The sequence below is a fragment of the Onthophagus taurus genome, chromosome 1 (genome assembly GCF_036711975.1).
Source record: "Onthophagus taurus isolate NC chromosome 1, IU_Otau_3.0, whole genome shotgun sequence".
In the NCBI taxonomy this organism is placed as follows: Eukaryota; Metazoa; Arthropoda; class Insecta; order Coleoptera; family Scarabaeidae; genus Onthophagus; species Onthophagus taurus.
The window spans coordinates 27,052,429-27,075,304 of NC_091966.1; the positions used below are offsets into that span (position 1 = coordinate 27,052,429).

The window sequence follows — 22,876 nt, forward strand, 5'->3', positions numbered from 1 at the left end:
AAATAGATTACAAAAATCCAGAAAAACTTTAAAATTATTAAGACGAATACATTTAAAATTCTTTTAATTTTTTTTTAACAACGACGTAGTTCATCCATTAAAATTTTAAGACGAACACGTTACAAATTAAAAATAGTTGAACTAGGTACTTAGTTGTTAAAAAAAAATGCTTTTAAAATACTTTTATTTTTTTTAACAACGACGTAGTTCAACCATTTTTAATTTGTAACGTGTTCGTCTAAATAATTTTAAAGTTTTTCTGGATTTTTGTAATACATTTCGAAATTCTAAAATATTTTTCAACATGATCTGTCGATTTTATAAATGTTTTTTGAAAAACTGGATGTAACTTTTAACTTTTAACGAAGTCTCTGAAGATACCTATAAGGCGAAACTAGTCAGACGAATTATAAATAAAATTTTTTCAACCAGTTAAAGTACATTGAAACTTTTGTTTCCTCTTGACCATTTATTTCTCTACTGCTAACATGGATTTAATCAATTTTAACTCGTAAAATTATTATACACTACAGTTGAAAATACTCTCAAACCTCAGATTCTTGGTACTCATGGTAAAAGCCAAATGTAGATATCATATTTTATATTTATCTTATATTTCGTACAGATGTAAAGCTATAAAGATTAACAATTATACTTTTAACTTCGTCTGATTAGCAAAATATTTACTAAAGTCCAATCAAGTTCTGACTCTGTGAAACTTCAAGATGATCTTAACTGTTTGCAAAATTACTTCACAAACAATTTTCTTGACTTAAATTATGAGAAATGCATACAATCATATAAACGTAATTAGCAGAAAAAGATACACCGTAGACTAATTGTATGACTACAAGTTTGGATAGGAGTGAATGTTTCTTCTAGCGTAAAGGATCTATGCATCGTTTTCAACTCTAAATTACTTTTCAATAATCATTCGGAAGAATTATTCTCTAAAGCTAATAAGTTTTTACGTGTCATCAACAGAATTTCCAGATCTTTTACTGACATACAATGTATAAGGTCCTTATAGATGGCCTAAGTCAATAGTGTACTAAATTATGCATCGGTTGTCTGGAATCCTGTGTATGAGTATACTGTGTGTATTAGCCGCCTTGATTGATTGAAAGAGAAGATTTGCTTGGAATTTAGCTCACAAATTTAACCAAGTCTTCACTAAGGCACATTTTAATTCCGTTACATCGAATAATGAATCATTATTGTACTGTCGTGAATATTTTTATTTTGTCGTTTATTACTTTTCGTAATATTATTTGTAAATCGAACGTGTGTCAATAATACTTCGAGATTTTGTAATTAATTTTGAATATCATTCCTGTTACGTTGTTAATCACTGCTCATTGTTGTTCTTTTGAATTGTTATTCTTTGTTTTCGTCTTGTTAGTGCATACTATTGTGAGGAGGGTAATCCTCTGTATCCCGAATAACGTATAAATAAATAAAAAATACAAATATGTAATTGAAAATTGAAGCAAGAAGAAACACACATCATTGGACTGTATCTCTACATCACAATGCATTGGGCTTGCCGAGTATAATGCGACAAGAAGAAGGAAAAGTGTGGGTAAGAGAGCAAAAGATGGTGTAATGGATGCGTGAACAAAGATCCATTATATTGCCAGGTATTGACGATTTCATCTATGTTTGAAATGAATAATGTTATATCAGTGTAAAATGTACTGAAAATTTTAAACACGTTTTACTGTGTTTTCAAAATCAGTGCCACAAATATTCTCGCAACTACTGGACCGATCGTAATCAAACTAAGGTAATTATCGAATCCCTTTTTCGATACCAACCATAGTTCCCTTTTTTCGATCTTTTGGAGGCGAAAAAGTGCCTATTTTATTTCAATGACTGCCATAACCCGAAAAAAATAATTTTTAAGTTCCGTGTCAATAAGTGCTATTATCAACTTTAAGAAACAAAGTTTTTTTAGTTTAAATAAAAAATGACAAAGGTACGCGTTGCACGAAAAACAGTTGTAACAATTTTACCGTTTGAAAATTTTTAACCAAATTTTCACACAATGTAGATAAAATGTAACCTTCTAAAGCTCTGGAAAGATTAAAAAATGCCTTTTGGTCCCAATCCTAATGAAGGAAAATTGCGAACCTGCACCTCCTCGAGGTAGAAGGCGGCTAACGTTATGGTAGGGACCAACAATCACCAAACAATCAAAATGGTTAGGTGCTTGCGTCTTGCTTCATCTCATAAGATACTGAGATACTAAGATACATCTCCATTCTGTATTCCTGGCTATGTGATATTTGCCCTATTACAATAAAATTTAATAAAGAATACGTTTTTCCTGGCTATGAGATATATTCCAATAAATAGATGCTACTATTATGATTAAATCATAGATGGAATGTCATCTTTATTTATAAGAATTTTACTCAAGAAATTAAAGAACATGCTAGCTTTAAATGAAGACAATAGACAGAATTTTTAATTGATCTGATCATAGTTGAAAATGAAAATAGAAAAATAAGAAAAATGTTTATCATTTTTGTAGTGAATTTTCAGTATTTCTCTAACCTTATAATTTACACCACTGAAATTCGAAGTAAAATTTGTTAATTGACTTTTGTCTTTTATTTTCAAATTTTTGCTCTATTATTTTGAAAAAGGTTCTGTGTATGATTTCTCCACTTTAGTTTCGTGCGGAACGTTTTCGACTGTTCGGGTTGTTCGGCCAATGGAAACGATTGTTTAGGTTAAGAGCGCTCGGAGCGAAAGGGTTTAAAATCTCAGACGGGAAGAAGAACAAGAGAGTTCCTTGGAGGTCAGTTAGTCAGAGTCAGTCAGTCTTGGAGTCCGAGACAGAGTTCAGAGAGAAGTTTTTAGTTATGAAGTTTTGATGAGAAGAACTGGATCGTCAGTCCTGGATCAATTGGGAGAGTTCCAGTTGATGAGAGAAACAAAGAAGAGTTCAAGTTGGAGAAGAGGATTGAGTCGATCATGAAATGGAGTACAAGTTCTTAGGGTGGATTCCAGTGGAAAGGTTCAGACAAGAAGAGCCGAAACCAAAGAGGGAGCAGTAGGGTCGTTGGTCGAAAGAAGCCCGTTGCAACGATGAGATTTATAACTCTTTGTGAGTAATTTCATGTAATAATTGTACTAATTGCTTATGTTCCATTTTCTTTGGTATATTTTGTTTGATAAATTTTGTTTGGTACATTTTGTTTGATAAGTTCCGTTTGATAAATTTTGTTTTATTGTTTATTTTGTAATTTGTCCTGATAGTATTGATAATTAAAGTAAAGATTAAAAATTAAATTTTCTTTTATTTCCAAATCTTTAACCAAGTTAATAATTGCGTGACAAATTTCCATTTGTCGAAACGCATTGTACACCCACACGGGAAAGTAAGAGCCGCTCCTAACATAGACATTTCACTTACCTCCGGAGAGGGTTGTAGCTTACTTACAAGGGAAGTGTCAAAACTATTCCTCACCGATTTCATTGCAATTTGACACAGCGATAGTATGGGCCAAATAAAAGTTCACATATGTGTTTAAACATGTTAATAAAACCACTGGAGCGAGTAATAAGGGTTGAAAGTCGGTGCAAACGGTACACAGAATGTAAATAAACTTATGCACAAACCTTACCAATTTTGGAAAATTTAAGAAACAGAAACGACAGGGAGAAAATGAGTTCAAGATGATGAAAAGTGGTCTTGCAAATAATGAATGACAACTTGCATAAATCATTGCGGCACCTAAGAGAACATGCAAATTTCTGTTACATGTCATCGAATGTAAAAAACAAATAACTTTTTGTCGTATAAGTGCAATTTTTTTCAACATTTACAAGCAGGCAACGGTATCTGTCCACTTCAGTTCTTGACTGAATTTTCAGTCTTGGCATAAAATGACAACTTGCTCAATAACATTTTGTGGTGCAACAAAAGTCGTTTCCATATATTGCGTTTTCGGTGAAACTAGGTAAGACCCCTCAACGCCTCGTGTTAAATGCCAATGTTTCTGATCGTATTTGAAGAAGAATGAATAGTATTCTTTTACAAATATAGCCGTTTCTAAAATTAATAAAGATGGTAATGTTAAGATCTTATAATGTTCAAAAACTTTTTACATGAACCTCTGGGTTTCAGTCCAAATACTGCCCAGAAACACTACTTTTGGGCTATGAACACGAGATCAACGTCCGCGGAGTGGGCCCAGAAGATTATACCATACCTCAGGCGTGATTCGACACGCGCGTAATACGCACTTAATGTCACATTTACAGTCACCAACCGAGAAAAAGTCCAGAGCGCATAACACGATTTATTTATCTTCATAGTAAGATCGTTGATATGTTGTTTCCATAAAAGCTGATAATCAATCTTAACTCTTCCACAACCTCTTCCTTGCAGGTAAGTTTTGTACCATTGAATATTAGATCTAATTCGGTTTTTTTTGTAGGCGTTCCTATTGTTATAACGTTTGTATTTTGTAAGTTTAGTTGTAACTTGTTATTTCAAAACCAAGTTTGCAGTTCACCTACACTGAGCTGAACCAATTCTGACATTTGTTCCTCAGTTTTTGTAATTAATACTGCAGTGGAGTCATCAGCAAAAAGGATTAGTAGATCCTCTATCACTTCTGGAAGATCATTGAAGTATAGGATAAAGAGGAAAGGTCCCAATATTGATCCTTGTGGGACGCCTCGCAGAAGCTTTATCCAATCTGATGTAACTTCAGCACCAGTTTGATCATGCGAGACCACCTGCTGTTCTCTTTCTGACAAGTAAGATCTGAACCAGTCCAGTGGAAGTCCTTGTATCTCTATAGCTTCCAACTACTTCAATAAATTGTCATGGTGGACACTGTCAAATGCTTTAGTTAGGTCCATCATTATACAACTGGTAAGATTATTGTTATTAATTCCAGTTTGAATTCGTTCTAATAACTGGAAAATTGCTCTGGTTACAGATCTGCCTTTTATATAATCGTTTTGGAACTGGTTAAGTACTTGGTTCTTGGTAACGTAATTTTTTAGTCTTTTCAGGACAAGCTTCTCAAAAACTTTTGCTATGTTAGGAATTAGTGCAATTGGCCTTTAATTTGTAAAATCTGATTTATTTCCTTTCTTATAAATCAGTTTATGACGCGGCTCAAGGGTTCTGCAATTTCATCAACGCACATTTTTTGGAACAGAGATTGGAATTTCATCATTAAGTCCGTATCGCTCTATATACATATAGTGCCTAACAACAATTTTTTTTCTCGAAATCCGTTAAGGGTTGCGATGTTTTGGCGGTCGATTTAAATCGCTAAAGGCACCTTCTAAATTATCCTAAAATTTCATCATTTCAGAAGTGTCCATAGGGGTCAAATTCACCCCCAAATAATAATAATATTTATTTCCATAAATGCCCAATGTACAGAAAACGTCACAAAAAAAAGATACATTGTATGTTTTACAAAGATTTCACAATTTCCTCTAAATCATGCTAAAATTTTATCAATTTAAGAATTACTCATCGGGGTCAAATTCACCCCTCTTAGAACTGTATTCTATTATATGGTAGAATTTGTCTTAATTCGAAGGTGCCCATCAGGGTACAAACATCTCTTCTTCAGGAGTGGGGGTTGAAAAAATTTTTTTACCAAATGGGGATTGTAATCAGTTCTTGAGAGTAAGAGTGTTTCTTGTATGTGAAATTTGGTGACTTAAATTGTATTGGTTACGGAATTATGAATTTTTTAAGTTTATGGCTGGGATTTATGGATAACTTCACACCAGTTACAACGAAATCGGTACCAAATTACAACGAAATCGATGAGGGACACTCTTGTTGTTTCTAAAAATTTTAGCACCATATTTTCAGGATTAATGAAATATTAAGGATAAAAAAATCTCAACATAAATAAGAAACATTTATTGTATTTTAGATAGTACAGCAGCTCTTCTATCCGAATTTTGAAACAAAGCTCGAATTAAATTCTTCAACTCCTCTCCTTTAAAATGCAAGGCTAAAGGTCCTTTTCCATCCGCCCAACGATCCGATATTTCTAATAAATTTGCACTTAATAAAAACGACAATTCATTTAATTTATGCCATAGATCAACGTGTACATAAACGTCTTTTTGATCAGCAAATAATTTAGGTCCTCTTGTAAAAATAACTTTTAAGACATCAACTAATTGATCTCCTGCATCTGAGTTAATATCTGTGTATTTTAAAACTGCATCAATTATAGTTTTGCATAAAAAGTTGAGGGTTATTCCAAGATTTTTGTTATAATCCGTATGAGATAAAACTTTATTCCATACGGTTCTTAATAATTCTTGTTGCCTTAAACATTGTCGTATTGATTTCTCAGTAATTGGTTCTAATTTTTCTAAACAAATAACATTAACTAATCCAGACTCATTCATAATTTGCTCCATTTGATTAATTTGTTGATTGATAAATTCATTAAACATTTGATGTCCTTTTGATCTCAAACTGTATATTTCAAATGAAAATAAATCTTGGTCAATATTTAAAATTGATTTCATCTTATTTCCGTAAATTTCTTCGAATTTTATTATTTTATAAGAAATATAATTGCAATTATTTAGAAATAAGGCAACTTGTTGGGGGATTGTTTCTAAGAGTTTTTTGTGATGTTTTGAAACTGTATCACCGTAGATGCCAAAAATATTTGTTAAAGTTTCATATAATGGTTTTGCTGTGTTATAATCACTATTCACGATTTGTTTGAATATATTTTCAGTAAAATTTAATAAATCTATACAACACTTAGAAACCGATCTTTGATAAAACACATCAAGGTCAATTTTAAATGGATTATTTAAATCAACAGGTTCACCAACTTCAATCATATTATGAAGATCTTTCTTCATTAGTTCTTTTGCTATCCTCAAATAAGATTCACATTTCTTTTGAACATAAAGGTTATCAACATTTTTAACATGACTCGATAAATAGTGCATGTCATTGGAAAATAATCCACTTTCTATTAAAATCTTTTCAAGTTCTTCAACTTCTTTTATTATTAAGTGATAATTTTGTAATTCATCGGATGTGTTTGGAATTGTGTCATTTAAACAATTTTTTATAATTAATTCTGATAAATTATCTTTAATGTCATTTCCTATATATTGTAATGTTGAACCAATTTTTAGGGGAAAATTAAAATGTTTATCTAAAAAATCAATTACAATTTTTAAATTTTCAAATACAACTTTAAAGGTGCTTTTAGTTTCTGTTAAAACTTCTAATTGTAATGATTTTATAGTAACAGTTGATGTTTTGATATTAACAGAACAATTAATTAGCAAACAAAGGATTGATTCCCATAAAAATCTGGCGATATCATTTAATATTTGAATGTGATCATCATTTTCAGCATATGCTAACAATAATTCTTTTAATAAATTATCATTAATAATTGTAAATGAAACAATTTTCTCCTCACTTTTATACTCAATTGTTTCACAAATATCCTCATTCATTTTTGTAAACAATAGTTTTAATTTTGAACTGATATCGCTTTGAATGTTATCCACAATGTTTAAATTTTCAATCGATCTTAGAACATCCATCTCTTTCTCAATCTCCTTCATCAATTTAATAACATCCAAATACTTTTGATTCTCAAATAAAGTATCCACCTCTAAAAGAAACTCATGAATGCTAATTAAATGGTTCAATATATCAATTTCTTCTTTAGTTTCAACCAACGTTTTCTTGTAATTCACCACATCAATTTCAACCGTTTGTATCTGTTGTTTTGTTACATCAGTTATAGACTTCTCCAATTCAGATAAAGTAGCCGCTGCTGAAGTAATTTTCTTCTTAAAGTTTAGTCCTTGCCGCGCAGGAAACGTGTATTGCACGAAAACATCGTCCAAATAACCTAAAAATTCTTTTTTAATTTTTTCCACACTATGTTCTAAATCGGGGGTCTTTTTAATTATCGCATCTACGTCCATTTTATTTGCAGCAGATATCACTTCTCTTAAAAAACTCATTCTTTGTAAAATATAACCTTTATTTTTTTATGTTCAATAAATGACAGTTAACACAACAAGTTGACAGATAATTTAAAATATTCAAAGTACCAACTGTATAGATTGAGATAAAATTTAAAGATTAGATTTATTTTTCATTTTGTTTTATTAATATATTTTAAATATCTTTGATTAAGTTCATTATTTAATATAACAAATTTATTAAATATACGTAATGACTACTTTCTTTTACATAACTTTAACTCCTTTTTCTATGTTGCTCTCTTCTCATTGTTAGATGGCGCTACTTCGACTTCTACATGTCTCTTCTTTTCTAAAATTAAATATTTGTTGATTTTTTTGATCATTTTTCGTGCTAAACCGTTTCTTTATCATGTCTTCTTGTCTTTCCCTTATATCTATTCTACAGGGTTATTATAAATGATAGACCCATTTTTAAAGATGAATATTTATTAAAGTACAGATCCAAAATGAACAATCTTTATACCAATGGAAAGAGGAAGTTTCAAAGTTTTTTTGCAATACACTATAAATGTTCAATGTGTCCACCGTCCGCTGCACAGCAAACATCTATGCGATAGCCGTTACTGTTACTGTTACTGAGTGCACAGCATCTGTGATACGGTTCCGCAGATCTTCCTTAACATAACCCCATAAGAAGTAGTCACATAGAGTGAGATCAGGAGATCTCGGTGGCCAAAAGTGGAGAGTCAGGTCTTCATTTCCCCTGCGACCTATCCAGCGTTGAGAAAGGGCTGCATTCAAAAAGCCTCGTACATGAAGGTGCCAATGGGGCGGAGCTCCGTCCTGTTGGAAAATGAAGTCCTGTGAATCTTCCATAACTTTAGGAAACAACCATTGTTCCAACATATGCAGGTACGTAGTTCCAGTTACAGATCTTTCCGCAAAGAAAAATGGTCCATAAACGTTTGTACGAGATACGGCACAGAACACGTTTACTTTCGGTGAGTCTCTTTCGTGTTGCAATGTTGAATGTGGATTTTGCAAATCCCATATGCGAATATTATGTCTGTTGACTTTTCCACTAAGGTGGAAAGTCGCTTCATCACTAAAAATGATACGCTGCAGAAACGCGTCATCCTCCATCATTCCTAGCACATAACTACAAAATTCGAAACGCTTCTCTTTGTCATTATGGTTGTGAGCCTGCATAAGTTGTAATCGGTAAGGCTTTTACAGCAAACGCCGCCTCAGAAGTTTCCAGACTGTTGACTGGGATATTCCGAGTTCTCTACTAGCTCTATTGGTAGACTTTGTTGGACTGCGACCAAAACTTTCTTCAATACGTCTGACATGATCCTCAGATACACGCGGTCGACCTGTGCTTTTCCCTTTACACACACTTTCAGTTCGTAGAAATTGTGTAAACCAACGCTTAATGCTTTTTCTAGTTGGTGGTTCGATACCGAATTTTGTACGAAATGCCCGCTGCACTACAATTTGTGACTCACTGCTTGCGAACTCAAGAACGCAGAAAACCTTGTGCTCCACGGTAGCCATCTCACTCACTTTTGACGAAGACGTACATATTTATTGTTATAAGACAAAACGAATAATAAAATTATGTTTATTTGTCGCTATGATGCGATATACCGCAATCGCCTTCTTTTCTACTTAGTACTTTTACAGAGAGGAAACGAACGGATGCTGTCAGACGGTGGCCCATTGAACATTTATAATGTATTGCAAAAAAACTTTGAACTTTCCTCTTTCCATTGGTATAAAGATTGTTCATTTTGGATCTGTACTTTAATAAATATTCATCTGTAAAAATGGGTCCATCATTTATAATAACCCTGTATTTCTACAATAAGATGTTCCACAGACATCGATCATAAAGGCTCTTTCTGATACTTTTTCGTCTATCTTTCCTTTTTTCCATTCTGAATCAGATCTTAATTGTACATAAACTGATTATCCTATCATCACATCAAGTAGTTTTCTTGTTTTTCTATCGTGATACAATTTGTTGTGTTTCAATTTTTTCAGATATATCTTATATGATAATAGGTTTCTTCAATAGGTGATCTGTTTTTAGAGGTAAGCTACATCTAGTTTTTCTCGACATTAATCGTTGAACAGGACTTGTATTAATTTTATTTGGTGTATTTTTCCAATGAAGTAATGTCCAATAAATATCTTCATCGCTTTTCTTTATTAGATTTTTTGCAATTTTTGCTGCAGACTCTGCTTTCCCATTTCCTTATTGATGGTATGGTGATGATGGTAAAAGTTTAAATTCGTATTTTTTTTAAAAATCTTGCATTTGTTTGTTGACAAAATGTGTACCATTATCGGATATCACCAATTCAGAAACTCCACATCGACTAAATGATTCTTTCGTCTTCTCGATAACTGATATTATTGGACCTAAGTCTTTTAGAAAATATATTTAGAATAAAGAATAAAGAATAAATCAGAGTAATGATAACAATACACTTATATATATATATTCTGCTTTTCAAAAGAAATGAACCGGAGTAGGCGAAGAACTTTGAAATTATGTAGAATCAGTTAGTCCATGTAGACAAACAAATGATTAAATTTTGACGGTCATCTGCCACAGCTGATAGAAATTATCTGTCTGTTAGGTCCTGAAATTGTGTGTTGTTGAATAGTATTTTTCGGAGTAGTTCGCCGTTTGTTTCTGATTGTTGTCATTGCATTAGTAAAGTTAGTGTCTCAAAAATGCCACGAGTTCGAAGTCGTGCAAATTTGCACCATCTTAAGCCCTTCGAAAGAGGACGAATTATCGGGATGCATGAGGCTGGTTTAAGCTTTCGGGAAATTGGCCGACCTCACGCCACTATCAGACAGACTTGGATAGATTGGCAGGAATAACGCTTAGAAACCCGTTGTAGAGGCAGTGGACGTCCTAGAGTGACAGCAGCACGCGAAGATCGGCTGTTAAGGCGAAGTGCAATACAAGACCCAGTAGAACCAACGCGTGTTGTTGCAATCAATTGGATCAATTGGTCGCAGAGTGTCTATGAGTACGATTTATCGTCGAGTACGCACATTTGGGTTACGTTTGGGTCACGTTTGGGTGTAATGCTGTGGGGAGCAATACGCTACGGTGGCAGGTCTCCTTTAACATTCATTCAGGGCACCCAAAACGCGCGCCGTTACATTGACGCCATTCTGGAGCCCGTGTTAGTACCTTTCCTCCAAGACCTTCCAAAGCCCGTCTTCAAACACGATAATACGCGACCTCCTATTGCTCACGTAACGTTAGAGTTCCTAGCACAAAATAATGTTCTGCAATTGCCTTGGCCGGCAAGATCCCCGGACTTAAACACTATTGAACATGTCTGCGATATGATGGACAGAAAATTGCGTCGATTACCCCATCCTCCCAACACTTTAGAGGAATTACGTCAACAGCTACATGGTAGCCTGGAATGAGCTGCCCCAAGAGGCAATCGACCATCCGATTTCCAGCATGTCACGAAGGGTTACTGAATGTACTGAAGAGTACGCGGAGATGCAAGATGCAACACATTATTAACAATATTGTCATTTGTTTATGAAAATTTAATCACCATTTCTACGTAATTTTGAAGTTCTGCGTCTCCTCCTTCGGGGTGGTTCATTTCTTTTGAAACCCAGTGTATATACATACAAAATACGGGGTAGAATAGGACTACCGACTAGGGTCTTTCTGCCCGTGATTTTTGTAGGCGACGGCTTGTTTCAGTCTTCTCTGACAGCCAGGAGTTTTTGGAAGAGAAGAGGTGGATTGTTGAGAGGGTGCAGTAATCGAAGCAATATAAGCATGTGTTGGAAGGAGCTGGTAGGTAAATGTTATTGGGATTTATCGGACAAAGATTGAAGGCTGGTATGGGTGGGGGGGGGGTTAAAGAGGGGATTACGGGGGTTCTTAATTCGGGTGATGGATCGCAGTGCAGATCTTTCCGCCACTTCCAGATGGTACTTCGTTCTTCTTGGTGCGTCGCTTATGATCCATATTCTGTGATGAGCCTTGTAGATGTGTGAGGCAGATGAGGTAGAGGTTCCGCGACCACTGAACGAGAGGGATTTAAAGTGCTTGGCGCGTGTCTTTACTTTCATCTTCACCTTGGTTGCTTGAGTGGAAAACTTTAGCGTTCTGTCAACTGTTATGCCAAGATACTTGCAGGTTGAAGATTGCCGTTGATTGTATTGTCTTTGTGGGAGAGGGAGCGCTGGGTGACAGGAATGGGACAAAAAATTGTGTTTTTGTAGGATGAGTAGGATGCGCCATTTTCGGAGGCAATTTTCCGTTTCATTTATGGGCGTCTGCAGCTTACGGTTTACTGTGCGAGACCAATGTATTGTCGTCGACATAAAGTATTGCGCATGTACTGAGATTAAAGGCGTCTGGGTTGTCGTTGTAAAGATCGTGGCAGAATAGATTGTATAGAGAAGCAGAGGTAGCCGAACCCTGAGGAAGGCCTTGCTGAGCGGAGAAGCTGTGGGAGAATTGGTTTTTCAACTTCACGATGGAGGAGCGATTCGATAGAAATTGATTTGTCAGGTTTAGAAGGTAGTATGTCGTATTTAGCCTATCCAGTTTAAATAGCAATCCTTTGTGCCACACTGAGTCGAAAGCCTTTCGGACTTCCAGAAACACGGCTGCGGACTTCAGTTTTTCAAAACGTGCCACCTGGAAGTTGGAAACCAGAATTCGATTACGGGAAGCAGCGAAATGCCCCATATCACTGCTTCCCGTAATTACCGCCCCGGTAGTTTACTGGATCGGAAAGAGAAGAAAAGTTAATTATTTTCCTGATAAAGCCGTGGATGTTAAGATCTAGACTTCTTAGCAGTTTTCTTGTAATGTTATCATAACCGGGAGCAGTATCACTTCCCTGTCCAAGAAAAGTAAAATATTCGTCTTTTAACATGAGAGCATCCTTGAGTGTCTCGAACGGTTTCAAAAATGTGGATTCGTACCAGTTGTCTATGTTTTTATTGTGGGGACAAAACGAAATATCTTCGGTAAAGGTGAATACACCTTCGAGGTAGTCAGCGTGTATGTTGACAATTTCTTCAGGGTTGGAGTGCACACCGCCATCGTTAGGATCAATGAGCTCTTCCGTTCCAGATGTCTTTTGGTATCTGGATAGTTTTCGAACTTCGTGCAAATAGTTTTTTCCTTTACAAAGTTTTATTTTGTCACAGGCTTCCATGTACTTTACCGTTTTGTATTGCTAAATTAGCTTCTGTATCTTTTTGTTGAACTCGTTAAACTTTGTCTTTTCTCCTTGATGAGTCTGATAATAAATGGAGGTAGCGGAAAATTGTAATGCTTGGTGGTTCTGGATGGGCTCGCTTTGTCTATCGACTCCTTAAGACGTTAGTTAAAGCTTGAAATCGTGTCAACTCTGATTGCCGGATGTGCTTGTATGAAGTCTTTCATTGTTGAGTTAACTATCTCCATGTTGCAAAGTTTGTACTTTTTAATTACAGTCGGAACAGGTTTAAGTACCTTGGGTGTTGCGTTGACATAAACTAAAATGCCCAAGTGGTCGGAGCATAAATCCGGACCGACTTCTAACTGTGTAATTAGACAGCGGATGTTTCTTGTGCAGAACCGTAGATCAGGAGTAGATTTGCACGAAATTGGACATATTCAGGAATTATCTTATGTGTTTTCTTTTGATTGGATTCAAATTGCAGTCACCAATAATCAGACAATTGTCATGCAGTGAGGCCATGTTAGGTATGGATTCTTCAATTTTGCTATACGGGTGGATATAAATTAAGAAAACATGTATTAAATTTGTCCCGATAGTGATACAAAAATGGAGTGCATTATTTAATAGAGAGTTGATTGCGGGGGGGTTGGATTTTCCCAATTGTATCATAGGGTGGCCCATAGCCACCGCTCCTCCTCTGACTCCCCTATTTATAATATTGCCGTGGTTTTGGATTGATGTCCAATTTCTAAATGTGATGGAAGATTTCGATTTTGTTTCCACAAATATTGCGCAACGGATGTAGCTCTCAATGATGTAGTTTCCGATTAGATGTGATTTCGGGTGGTAGCTGTTAATGTTTGCGTATCATAATTTAATATTGGTCATTGTTGATCTTGCGGAATCGAGGATTGGTAGCCGTGGATAGGTAATGTAGGGGATGGCTTAGAGGTGTCCTGGAGACCAAGCATGATAACATACATGTAGCTTCCAGAGAATGCAACAGTCGTGTCGATTTGGTAGTTTTCTACAAATTTCCGTTTGAGGGAATTGATAAGCTCTTGACGATCGCGTGGTTGGGTGAATTAATTTTTGAGAGGTAGCTATCAATAATATGGTCGTGGATGGTGGTTGGTTTATGTATGTGTGTTTCTTTTGCTGTTGTAGAAATTTGGTCGGATTTTTTATTGGCCGATTTTGTTCTAGCGTTAGGAACTCCTCGTATAGGAGCTGTGGGGCGGTTCTTGCATTTTAATAACCAGGCACTGTGTCCCTCCAGACCGCAGGATTTGCATTTTTCCGGTAGCTGTGAGGTGCATTTAGTGATACTGTGTGGGCCGAGACATTTTGACCAGTGCATTTGCTGAAGTATGAGATTCGCCGCATCTACTACACGGGATCGGCATTGGCCGTGAAGCACGATACTGGAAAGTGGTTGTTTTTGAAGAATACTCTTGCTTGCAGAAGCTTTTGGTAGGAGTCGACACACCCGGTGATTATCCTAGTTTTATAGGTGTGCTTATCTATGGCTTTTGAGATAATTCTTTTGCAGTATCTGTGTGATATATTAAGCGAGTTCAGATGTTCGCTAATTTCTTGATCTTTAATTTCAAGATCAACAGAAGTAATAACGGCAGAGTATGAGGCCGACACTTTTAATGATTTTTGTTGATATTTAACAAAACATATGTCCATAGACATTATTTTAATCATTGGTAATTTCTGTTAAGATCTTGAATATTTTCCACAAGCTTCACATTCTCTTACTGTATTTATTATAGATTGAGCCATAGCAGAGCAATTGCTTGGCTAACTTTAAGCTATTTTCCACACTGCTGTAGGGTAAGTCTATTTTCCAAGTGTATACCTACTTGAGTGCAATCTTAAAATAAAAAGGCGTTCCGGTACAGCTCTTTGTTTGAACGGGAAGGTACTTGGACCTCTTAAAAAATGTTTTTGAAGAAAATGGTCCTATAGATAAACCTGGAAACATTTTTAACATGGATGAAACAGATTTACAACTTAACAACAAACCTGGAAAAGTAGTTGCCTTGACAGGTTCTAAAAATGTGGCATCTGTTACTTTGGGAGAAAAAGGTGAAACCATTTCAGTATTGACATGTGTAAATGGAGAGAGTACATTTTTGCCATCTTTTTGCATAATGAAAGGAAAGAATCTAAAGCAGGAGTTTTATAACGGTTTGCCACCTGGAGCTGAAGTAAAAATGTCTCCAAAGTCCGAATATGTAAATAGTAATTTATTTTTTTATTGGATGAAAACCCATTTTACATTAAGAAAACCAGCAGGAAAGGTACTCCTTCATCGCATACTAGCTGTGTTGAAATGCTGGAGTTCTCAGAAAAAAATTAAATAATTTTGATGAATAATCCTCCCCACACCAACCATTCTCTTCAGCCATTAGATTGTGCTTTCTTCAAGTCTTTAAAAATAAACTACTATTCTGGTTACTCCAACTACATGACCAATAATCCTTCAAAGAAGACCCGACTGCAGTTTGGTACGCTTCTTAGCTTAGCTGGGGTAAATGGGATTAGTGGCTTTAGAACTTGTGGAATCTTTACTTTTGAACCTAATGCGATACCAGACAATACTTTTTTGTCAGAATCGACAGACTCCAGGCCAAATACATCTCTTGTTTCTCAAAACGATATGACCGGTGCACTGTTGCTTATCCTAGTTGCTCAAGAAACGATAATAATGCTTCTATTTCAAGAAGCTATGGACATGTTCCTGTGCCTGGATGCCCTGAACGATACGAGGATATATCTGAAAATGTAACCCCCTCGAAGATATTGGACAAAATACGTCCAGGATTGTAATTATATATAATGTATATGATTATACATTAAATTTGGTTTAAAATGTTCTTTATTTCATGATGATATCTCAATTCGTTCTTGAGATACGATTTTTTTTAAATTTATGTTTCATGACACAAAAAATAAGGGATGATGCATAATCCAACGTCTTGGCTGCTTCGTTTTAATTATTTGTTGGGCACCTGATTCTTTTGCATGAAGTGTTAAATATTGAAATTCGATTAATGCGTTTTATTTTAGTAAAATGACGTAAGTTTTATTTGAAATGTTTCGAGAAAACGAGTAATTTTTTTATTGAAAGGTTGAGTTTTAAAACCAAAAAACGATTTAAAACCGTTTCGCCCCGTCGTCTTTACATTTTTTGTTTATTCACCTCCAGTATTCCTTCTACACACAATAAATTAAGGAGGGGATGTTTGGAAGTTGATTCGCTAATAACGCATTTTAGTTGATGTGCGGGCGTTTAAGAGTGATAAAGTAGTTTTGAAAAATAAAACTTATTACTTGAATTAAGTGATAAATACGTGCTATATTTATGATAAGTGTTAGGTGATATTAGTGATGTGATATAGTTGAAATCATCGGATTGCTATTTTATGGATGTTAAAAGGTATCGTATTAATTAATTTTTTTTTTGTCACAATAAATTAATTTATCTTTTCTTTCCAGCTAAGCGTCGAAGTAAAATCCAAGGGAAACAACATCCGTTCGGTGAGTCGTTTTAAATTTTATTAATTTACCAAAACATATCGGGATAATTCGCGATTTGAACGGTGTGATGTTGCCAGATAAAAACCGTTTCAACGCTACTCATTGGATTTGTACTTCAAAAACGGTACCATTCAATAAATTTTTGCGTTTTGTGCTTAAAAAATTATAAAGTTTTAATTATTAACATTATTAAAACATGAAACAATTTGAAATTGAGTATAAACCACTCCAAATAATACTGGTATAATCTAATTCAAACTTTTTAAAGGGGGTAGTTTCTTTTTTTGTATCAAATAAAATGATTTCTTTGGGAATTTTTGGCTACCAAATTATGTGGTATTTGAATTTAATCTTTTGCATGTTTTCATGATCTGTTTGCTTCTTTAAAAAGAATTGTTTATAGAAAATAATCTTTTTGTAATTCGCGACGGTAATGAAAGCTATTACAGTACTCAAACGGGTGCTGTAATGACACTCTTTACAGCATCCGATGCTGTAATGAGATTTTAGTAACATTTTATGGAATCAGTTCAAGTTGGTGACATTGGGTCATTAATTTTTCTAGTTGTCAATGTGACAATGTTTGTGTATGGATGATTAAACACGTTCTTAACTTCGAATACAAGGTCCACAATGATAAGGACATTGAACTCTGAGCAATTTCTCTTATTTTGGGAGGTGTACATGAAACATTTTTATCAGGTGAATACGTTTTGTGTTTTGACAGTTTCTATTTGTCAATTCAAATTTCTATTTTCAAGTGTTACGGTGTTACCAACTGCTACATACCTATTTCCCTACATTGTCAAAATTTATTTTATTTTTGAGAAAAAAAAAAGGATTAAAACGCGAATTACAAAAAATAGCATAAAAACACGTTTCATAAGACTTAAAGCACTCATTCATTAAAAAACTCGTGGCTTCGCCACTCGTTTTTCAACTTAAATTCGTGCATTTCAAACGTGTCTTACGAAACTTGTTTTTTAATATACTATTACATTGTCCCTCAACCAAGTTGGTGCGTGAATTGTCTAAGTTGCTGGTTGACACAAAATCTATCCTTGAAATGATCTGAAACTCAAAAATCAAATGATGTTCTTTTTTATATACTTGTGATTATCGTTTGAACTAGAACTCTTGTTCTTGAAAACGATAAGTTTATTGTAGTTATATGTATACAGGTGTATCTGAATGACTGCAACAAACTTCAAGGGGTGATTCTTTAGTAAATTTTAGGGGTACTTTGATATATGAACCATGGGCGACTTCGGCTCCCCTAAGGAGCTACACCCCTTCAAAAATGGCGGAAAATTTTGGTTTAATTTTTTTTTTCAAAAACCATAAACGCTAGGAAAATGAAATTTGGGGAATATGTTTAACTCATAATAGGGCATGTTTTGACCCTATTTGTACTTTCAACCCACCCTTCTAAACTACTAAACGTAACCACCCCCTTTGCATTTTTGCGAAAATTTTGTTTATGCAGATGATAAATACATTAGAAAAATTTTACATAGATAGATGAAAGTATTCAAAAACTTTTTTGTCTCTCTAAAATTTTTCCAAAAACGACTAATATTTGAGAAAAAAAATAGTAAAGCAAACACTGCCCATTAAACAACGGGGTTGTCGATCAAAAGTTGGAATGAATTTGAAATGAAAAAATCTTAGTAGGCTTTGCAATCTTTGTCAGAAATATTTTTGACGTTTAAATGTCAGTTTTTCTTACTATTATTATTGTTTTTCAAATTAATTTTTGAATAAAGTTCTATCGCATTTACGCTCGTTCACTCGACGTTTCAAAATTTTAAATAAAACAATAATAAAGTAAGAAAACCACAGATATTTAAACGTCAAAAATATTTCTGATAAAGATTGCAAAGCCTACTTAGATTTTTTCATTAAAAATTCATTCCAACTTTCGATTAACAACTCTACAGCTTAACAGTTAGTGTTTGCTTAATTTTTTTTTTCTCAGAAATTATTAATTTTTAGAAGAATATCAGAGAGACAAAAAAGTTTTAGGATACTTTCATCTACCTATGTAAAATTTTTCTAATGTATTTATCATCTCCATACAACAAATTTTAGCAAAAATATAAAGGGGGTGGTTACGTTTAGTAGTTTAGAAGGGTAGGATGAAAGTACAAATAGGGTCAAAACGTGCCCTATTATGAGTTAAACATATTCCCCAAATTTCATTTTCCTAGCGTTTATGGTTTTTGGGAAAAAGAAATTAAACCAAAGTTTTCCGCTATTTTTGGAGGGGTGTAGCTCCTTAGGGGAGCCGAAGTCGCCCATGGTTCATATATCAAAGTACCCTTAAAATTCACTAAAGAATGACCCCTTGAAGTTTGTTGCATTCAGATACACCTGTATATCGTATTAGTTTCTCTGTAGGTCATACGATAGAACGATGCTATTTGAAAGTGCAGTTCAAATTTCAAGTCAATCGAATGAGTAGTTTTATGGTTTTGAGAAAAATGCACTTACAGTTACATGTACTACAATGTTATGCGTATGTAGTAGTTATTTAACGTTTATAGCTTCTACATTCAGCCAGACGCAAGCTTTATTTGAGATATATAACATTAAAATCGGTCAAATCGTTCTTTAGTTATAGCGAATTTAATCGGGGGTAAATACACAAGAGTTTGACTTTTAATCGGATAATTTTATTTTTACACGAACGTTTTGTTACCATGGAAATAACTCGAAATCAAAAGCATGATAAAATCGCGACAGCTTTAGCTGGAGCGATTTTATCTTTTGATTTTGACTTTTCGAATCGGGTATTTTCACTTTCGTATTGGCTAAGGATTCAGCTTTCGAATGAGACATTGTTTATCAAAATTGGTTCAGTGATTCTCTTGTTATAATCGAAATACTATAATATATGTAAAATCCTATCTAATTGGGGGCTAGAAAAATGGGGGCTAACTTCGCATAGGTTATGCAATACGGTCTCGTAACATCACATCTTTGATTGTTGTAGGTTCTATCTTATTGAAATCGCAATTATCTATATATGGTTATTACCATGTATAGATAATTGTTATATATTATAACAATTTTTACATTTTTCACAAAAAATTTCTGATATAAGGGTACTAAAATTTTACGTCATCGTAAAGAGAAAACAAATCTCTATCAAATGAGCCTAACGAAAGGGTACATTGCCATTTAAAAAACTTCAAGTATTATTCGTTGCTCATTTATTTTCTGAAATAAAAACAATTGAATGCTATGTTATGGCAAATAAAATATTAAATAACTTTTGTATAAAATGTTTTTTTATAAAGTTGATACCTACCAAGATATATACTATATTCCATACATAATGGGCATCCTGTATACTTATTATACCTAAAGCAATCTGGAACAGCTACTATTTTCACGAGAACAACTCTATAAAGGACACTTTACTCTAACAACAATCTAATACATATAACAATCTAATAATAGAACAATCTAAAATAACTCAAACTTTGCTGATTCAAATTGTTCTAGATGTGTTTTACGTTTAAACTAGGAAAAAAAAAGGTTACACGAACATTAATTTTGCAAAAGCATATCTTTCTAAAAATGCAGGCCTAAAAAGAAAAATAATAAGTCAACAAATGAATAATCCACCTATTCGATCAGAAAACAAAAATACACTATTTGTATTATACATTATATATTAAAAACTAAATATCTCTGTGTCCCACCCGCACAGAGATATATACAGCGTGTCCCGTCTCTTCCGCATCAGAGTATTATACGGTTGTAGGATACATTATTCTGAAGCGATCTTTCTAATAAAATATTTTCGAAATGTTTATAATAACCGCACGAAACTGTTTAAAAGCGAGCAATAGCGTTCACGAAAAAAGTTTATTTCTCTTTCCGTGTCGAATCTATTGGTGAGTACATACACTTGAGAAACGTGTTATCATCGACGTAGCGGACCGGCCGAGGGTGGCACCGATTACCCGAGTCTAATTACAATTTACTTTATATTTATACTATATTTGTTCCCATATATTAATAAAATAAAATATTAAAATTCGGATGAAGAATTATACAGGGCTTCCCAAAAGTAACGGATAAATTCGTTAAACTGTTTAAACTGAAAAAAATTCGTGGTCGGAGTATTTAATTTAATTTTAACGGCATCGTATTCATGGTCACCTCTTGTTTCAAATTCGAAAAGAAAATTTTCCTAACCATTTCTTATATTCCGGAAAATCGATTTTCTTCAAACATAAGCAAATGTCGGCCTGTTCGGGGTTTCTAATTGATCTCATTTCAACGGCATTATATTCCTGGTGGCTTCTTGCTTCAGAATCAAAAAGAAAATTTTCCTAACCATTTCTTATATTCCGGGAAAATCGTTTTTCTTCAAACATAAGCAAATGTCGGCCTGTTCGGGGTTCCTAATCGATCTAATTTCAACGGCATCGTATTCCTAATCGCCACTTGTTTCAGATTAAAAAAAAAATTCCCTAACCATTTTTTATATTCCGGGAAAATCGTTTCTCTTCAAACAATCGCCAATCCAACAATCAAGTGGACAATTGTTTATAATAAGTTTGTGCTTTTCTAGTTTCAGTAGTCATTGGATGAAAAAATAAAACTTGCTCATCTTCAACATTTGCTACCATTAGCATCCAATCACGTAGTATCAATATAAAGTAGTATCATTATAAAAAATATTTTTGGAATTTGGTAATTGTCTTTTGGTAAAAACCCGTTCATAATATTTTCTACTTCTCCCTGACAAAATATTTTAATATTTTTATCCTTTGCCAATATACTCAATGCATAATCAACGACTAAATTATCCAACCACATGTCTTGTTTGTTCATTTTGCAATTGATTGTCAAAAGATAATCAAAGCTTTCGTAGTAAAGCTTTTCGTTATTAAATTTTGCAACGACATAATTTTTTGATAATTTTTTTACATTAGGAATTTGATTAATATAAGACAATATTTTCGGCAGGTCTGTGTTAACATCCTTTGAGTCTGTTTTTTTTGTTTTCCCCAAGATTCTTCAATTTCTTTTGATATCTGACTTCATTGTATTCACTTAGAACATAATTTCATTTACGAATAAATCTGAACGGTTTGTCTCTTAATTCATTTTGATTGAGAATATTGTTTTTCAAAATGTTGAACCAATTTTCAACCAAATTGTTGTATTGTATTGGTTTTAATAAACTTCTCCACATCGGCATATATGGAACATGCTGTAAAAACGTCTGTCCAAATTGACTTGAAAAATAATTGTTTTTCTTTAACTGTTGTTCATTTTTATACCGATTGCAATTGTCCTGAATTTTCTTAAAGTAGTATATTATTTCTTTTTCGTAGTGTCCAGCGGCTTACAGCCAATACAATTCATGTCACCAAAAAAATTTTATGTATGTATGCCCGTGTTTTGTTAAACCCATCATCAAAGACTCACACTTCAAACCCACCGCTTTTTCCTTTAAGAAGAATACGATGCCGTTAAAATTAGATCGATTAAAAACCCCGAACAGGCCACAATTTGCGATTGTTTGAAGAAAAACGATTTTCCCGGAATATAATGCCATTGAAATGGGATCGATTAGAAATCCCCAACAGGCCGACATTTGCTTATGTTTGAAGAAAATCGATTTTCCGGAATATAAGAAATGGTTAGGAAAACAAGAGGCGACCATGAATACGATGCCGTTGAAAGTAGATCGATTAAATACCCCGATCGCGCATTTTTTTCAGTTTAAAATCTATGGCTGAAATCTATGGCCAACTTCACACGCGTCAAAAACTTTAAAGAGTAAAGTGTCCTTTATAGAGTTGTTCTAGTGAAAATAGTAGCTGTTCCAGATTGCTTTAGGTATAATAAGTATATATTTATAATGTGGAATTGAAAATAGAAAAACTATGGTCACAGCAATCAACTAGACATTTTGGCAGCCAAACTTATTTTTAGTTATAACTTCATAATGATGTATCCCATAATTTTGATTTTCTAGAACAAATAGAACAACCTAGAACAACCAAGAAAATTTGATTTTTCCAAAAGTGGGGAGCTAGTCAAAAAACCCGGTTTTTCGGTTTTTCTCGCCGAGTTTCTATGTT

General features: G+C 34.0%; 1 protein-coding gene across 1 annotated transcript; it reads right to left on the reverse strand.

Moving 5' to 3' along the window:
* Positions 1-5,896: 5,896 nt before the first annotated feature.
* On the reverse strand, positions 5,897-8,085 carry LOC111415962 (centromere/kinetochore protein zw10 homolog). Its single transcript, XM_023047871.2, has one exon. The coding sequence runs from the start codon at positions 8,011-8,013 to the stop codon at positions 5,911-5,913; it is 2,103 nt and encodes a 700-aa protein (XP_022903639.2). The 5' UTR covers positions 8,014-8,085; the 3' UTR covers positions 5,897-5,910.
* Between the last annotated feature and the right edge of the window lie 14,791 nt (positions 8,086-22,876).

Excerpts from the sequence above, each read along its gene's own strand:
- LOC111415962 (XM_023047871.2), bottom strand. The coding sequence starts at position 8,013 with ATGAGTTTTTTAAGAGAAGTGATATCTGCTGCAAATAAAATGGACGTA.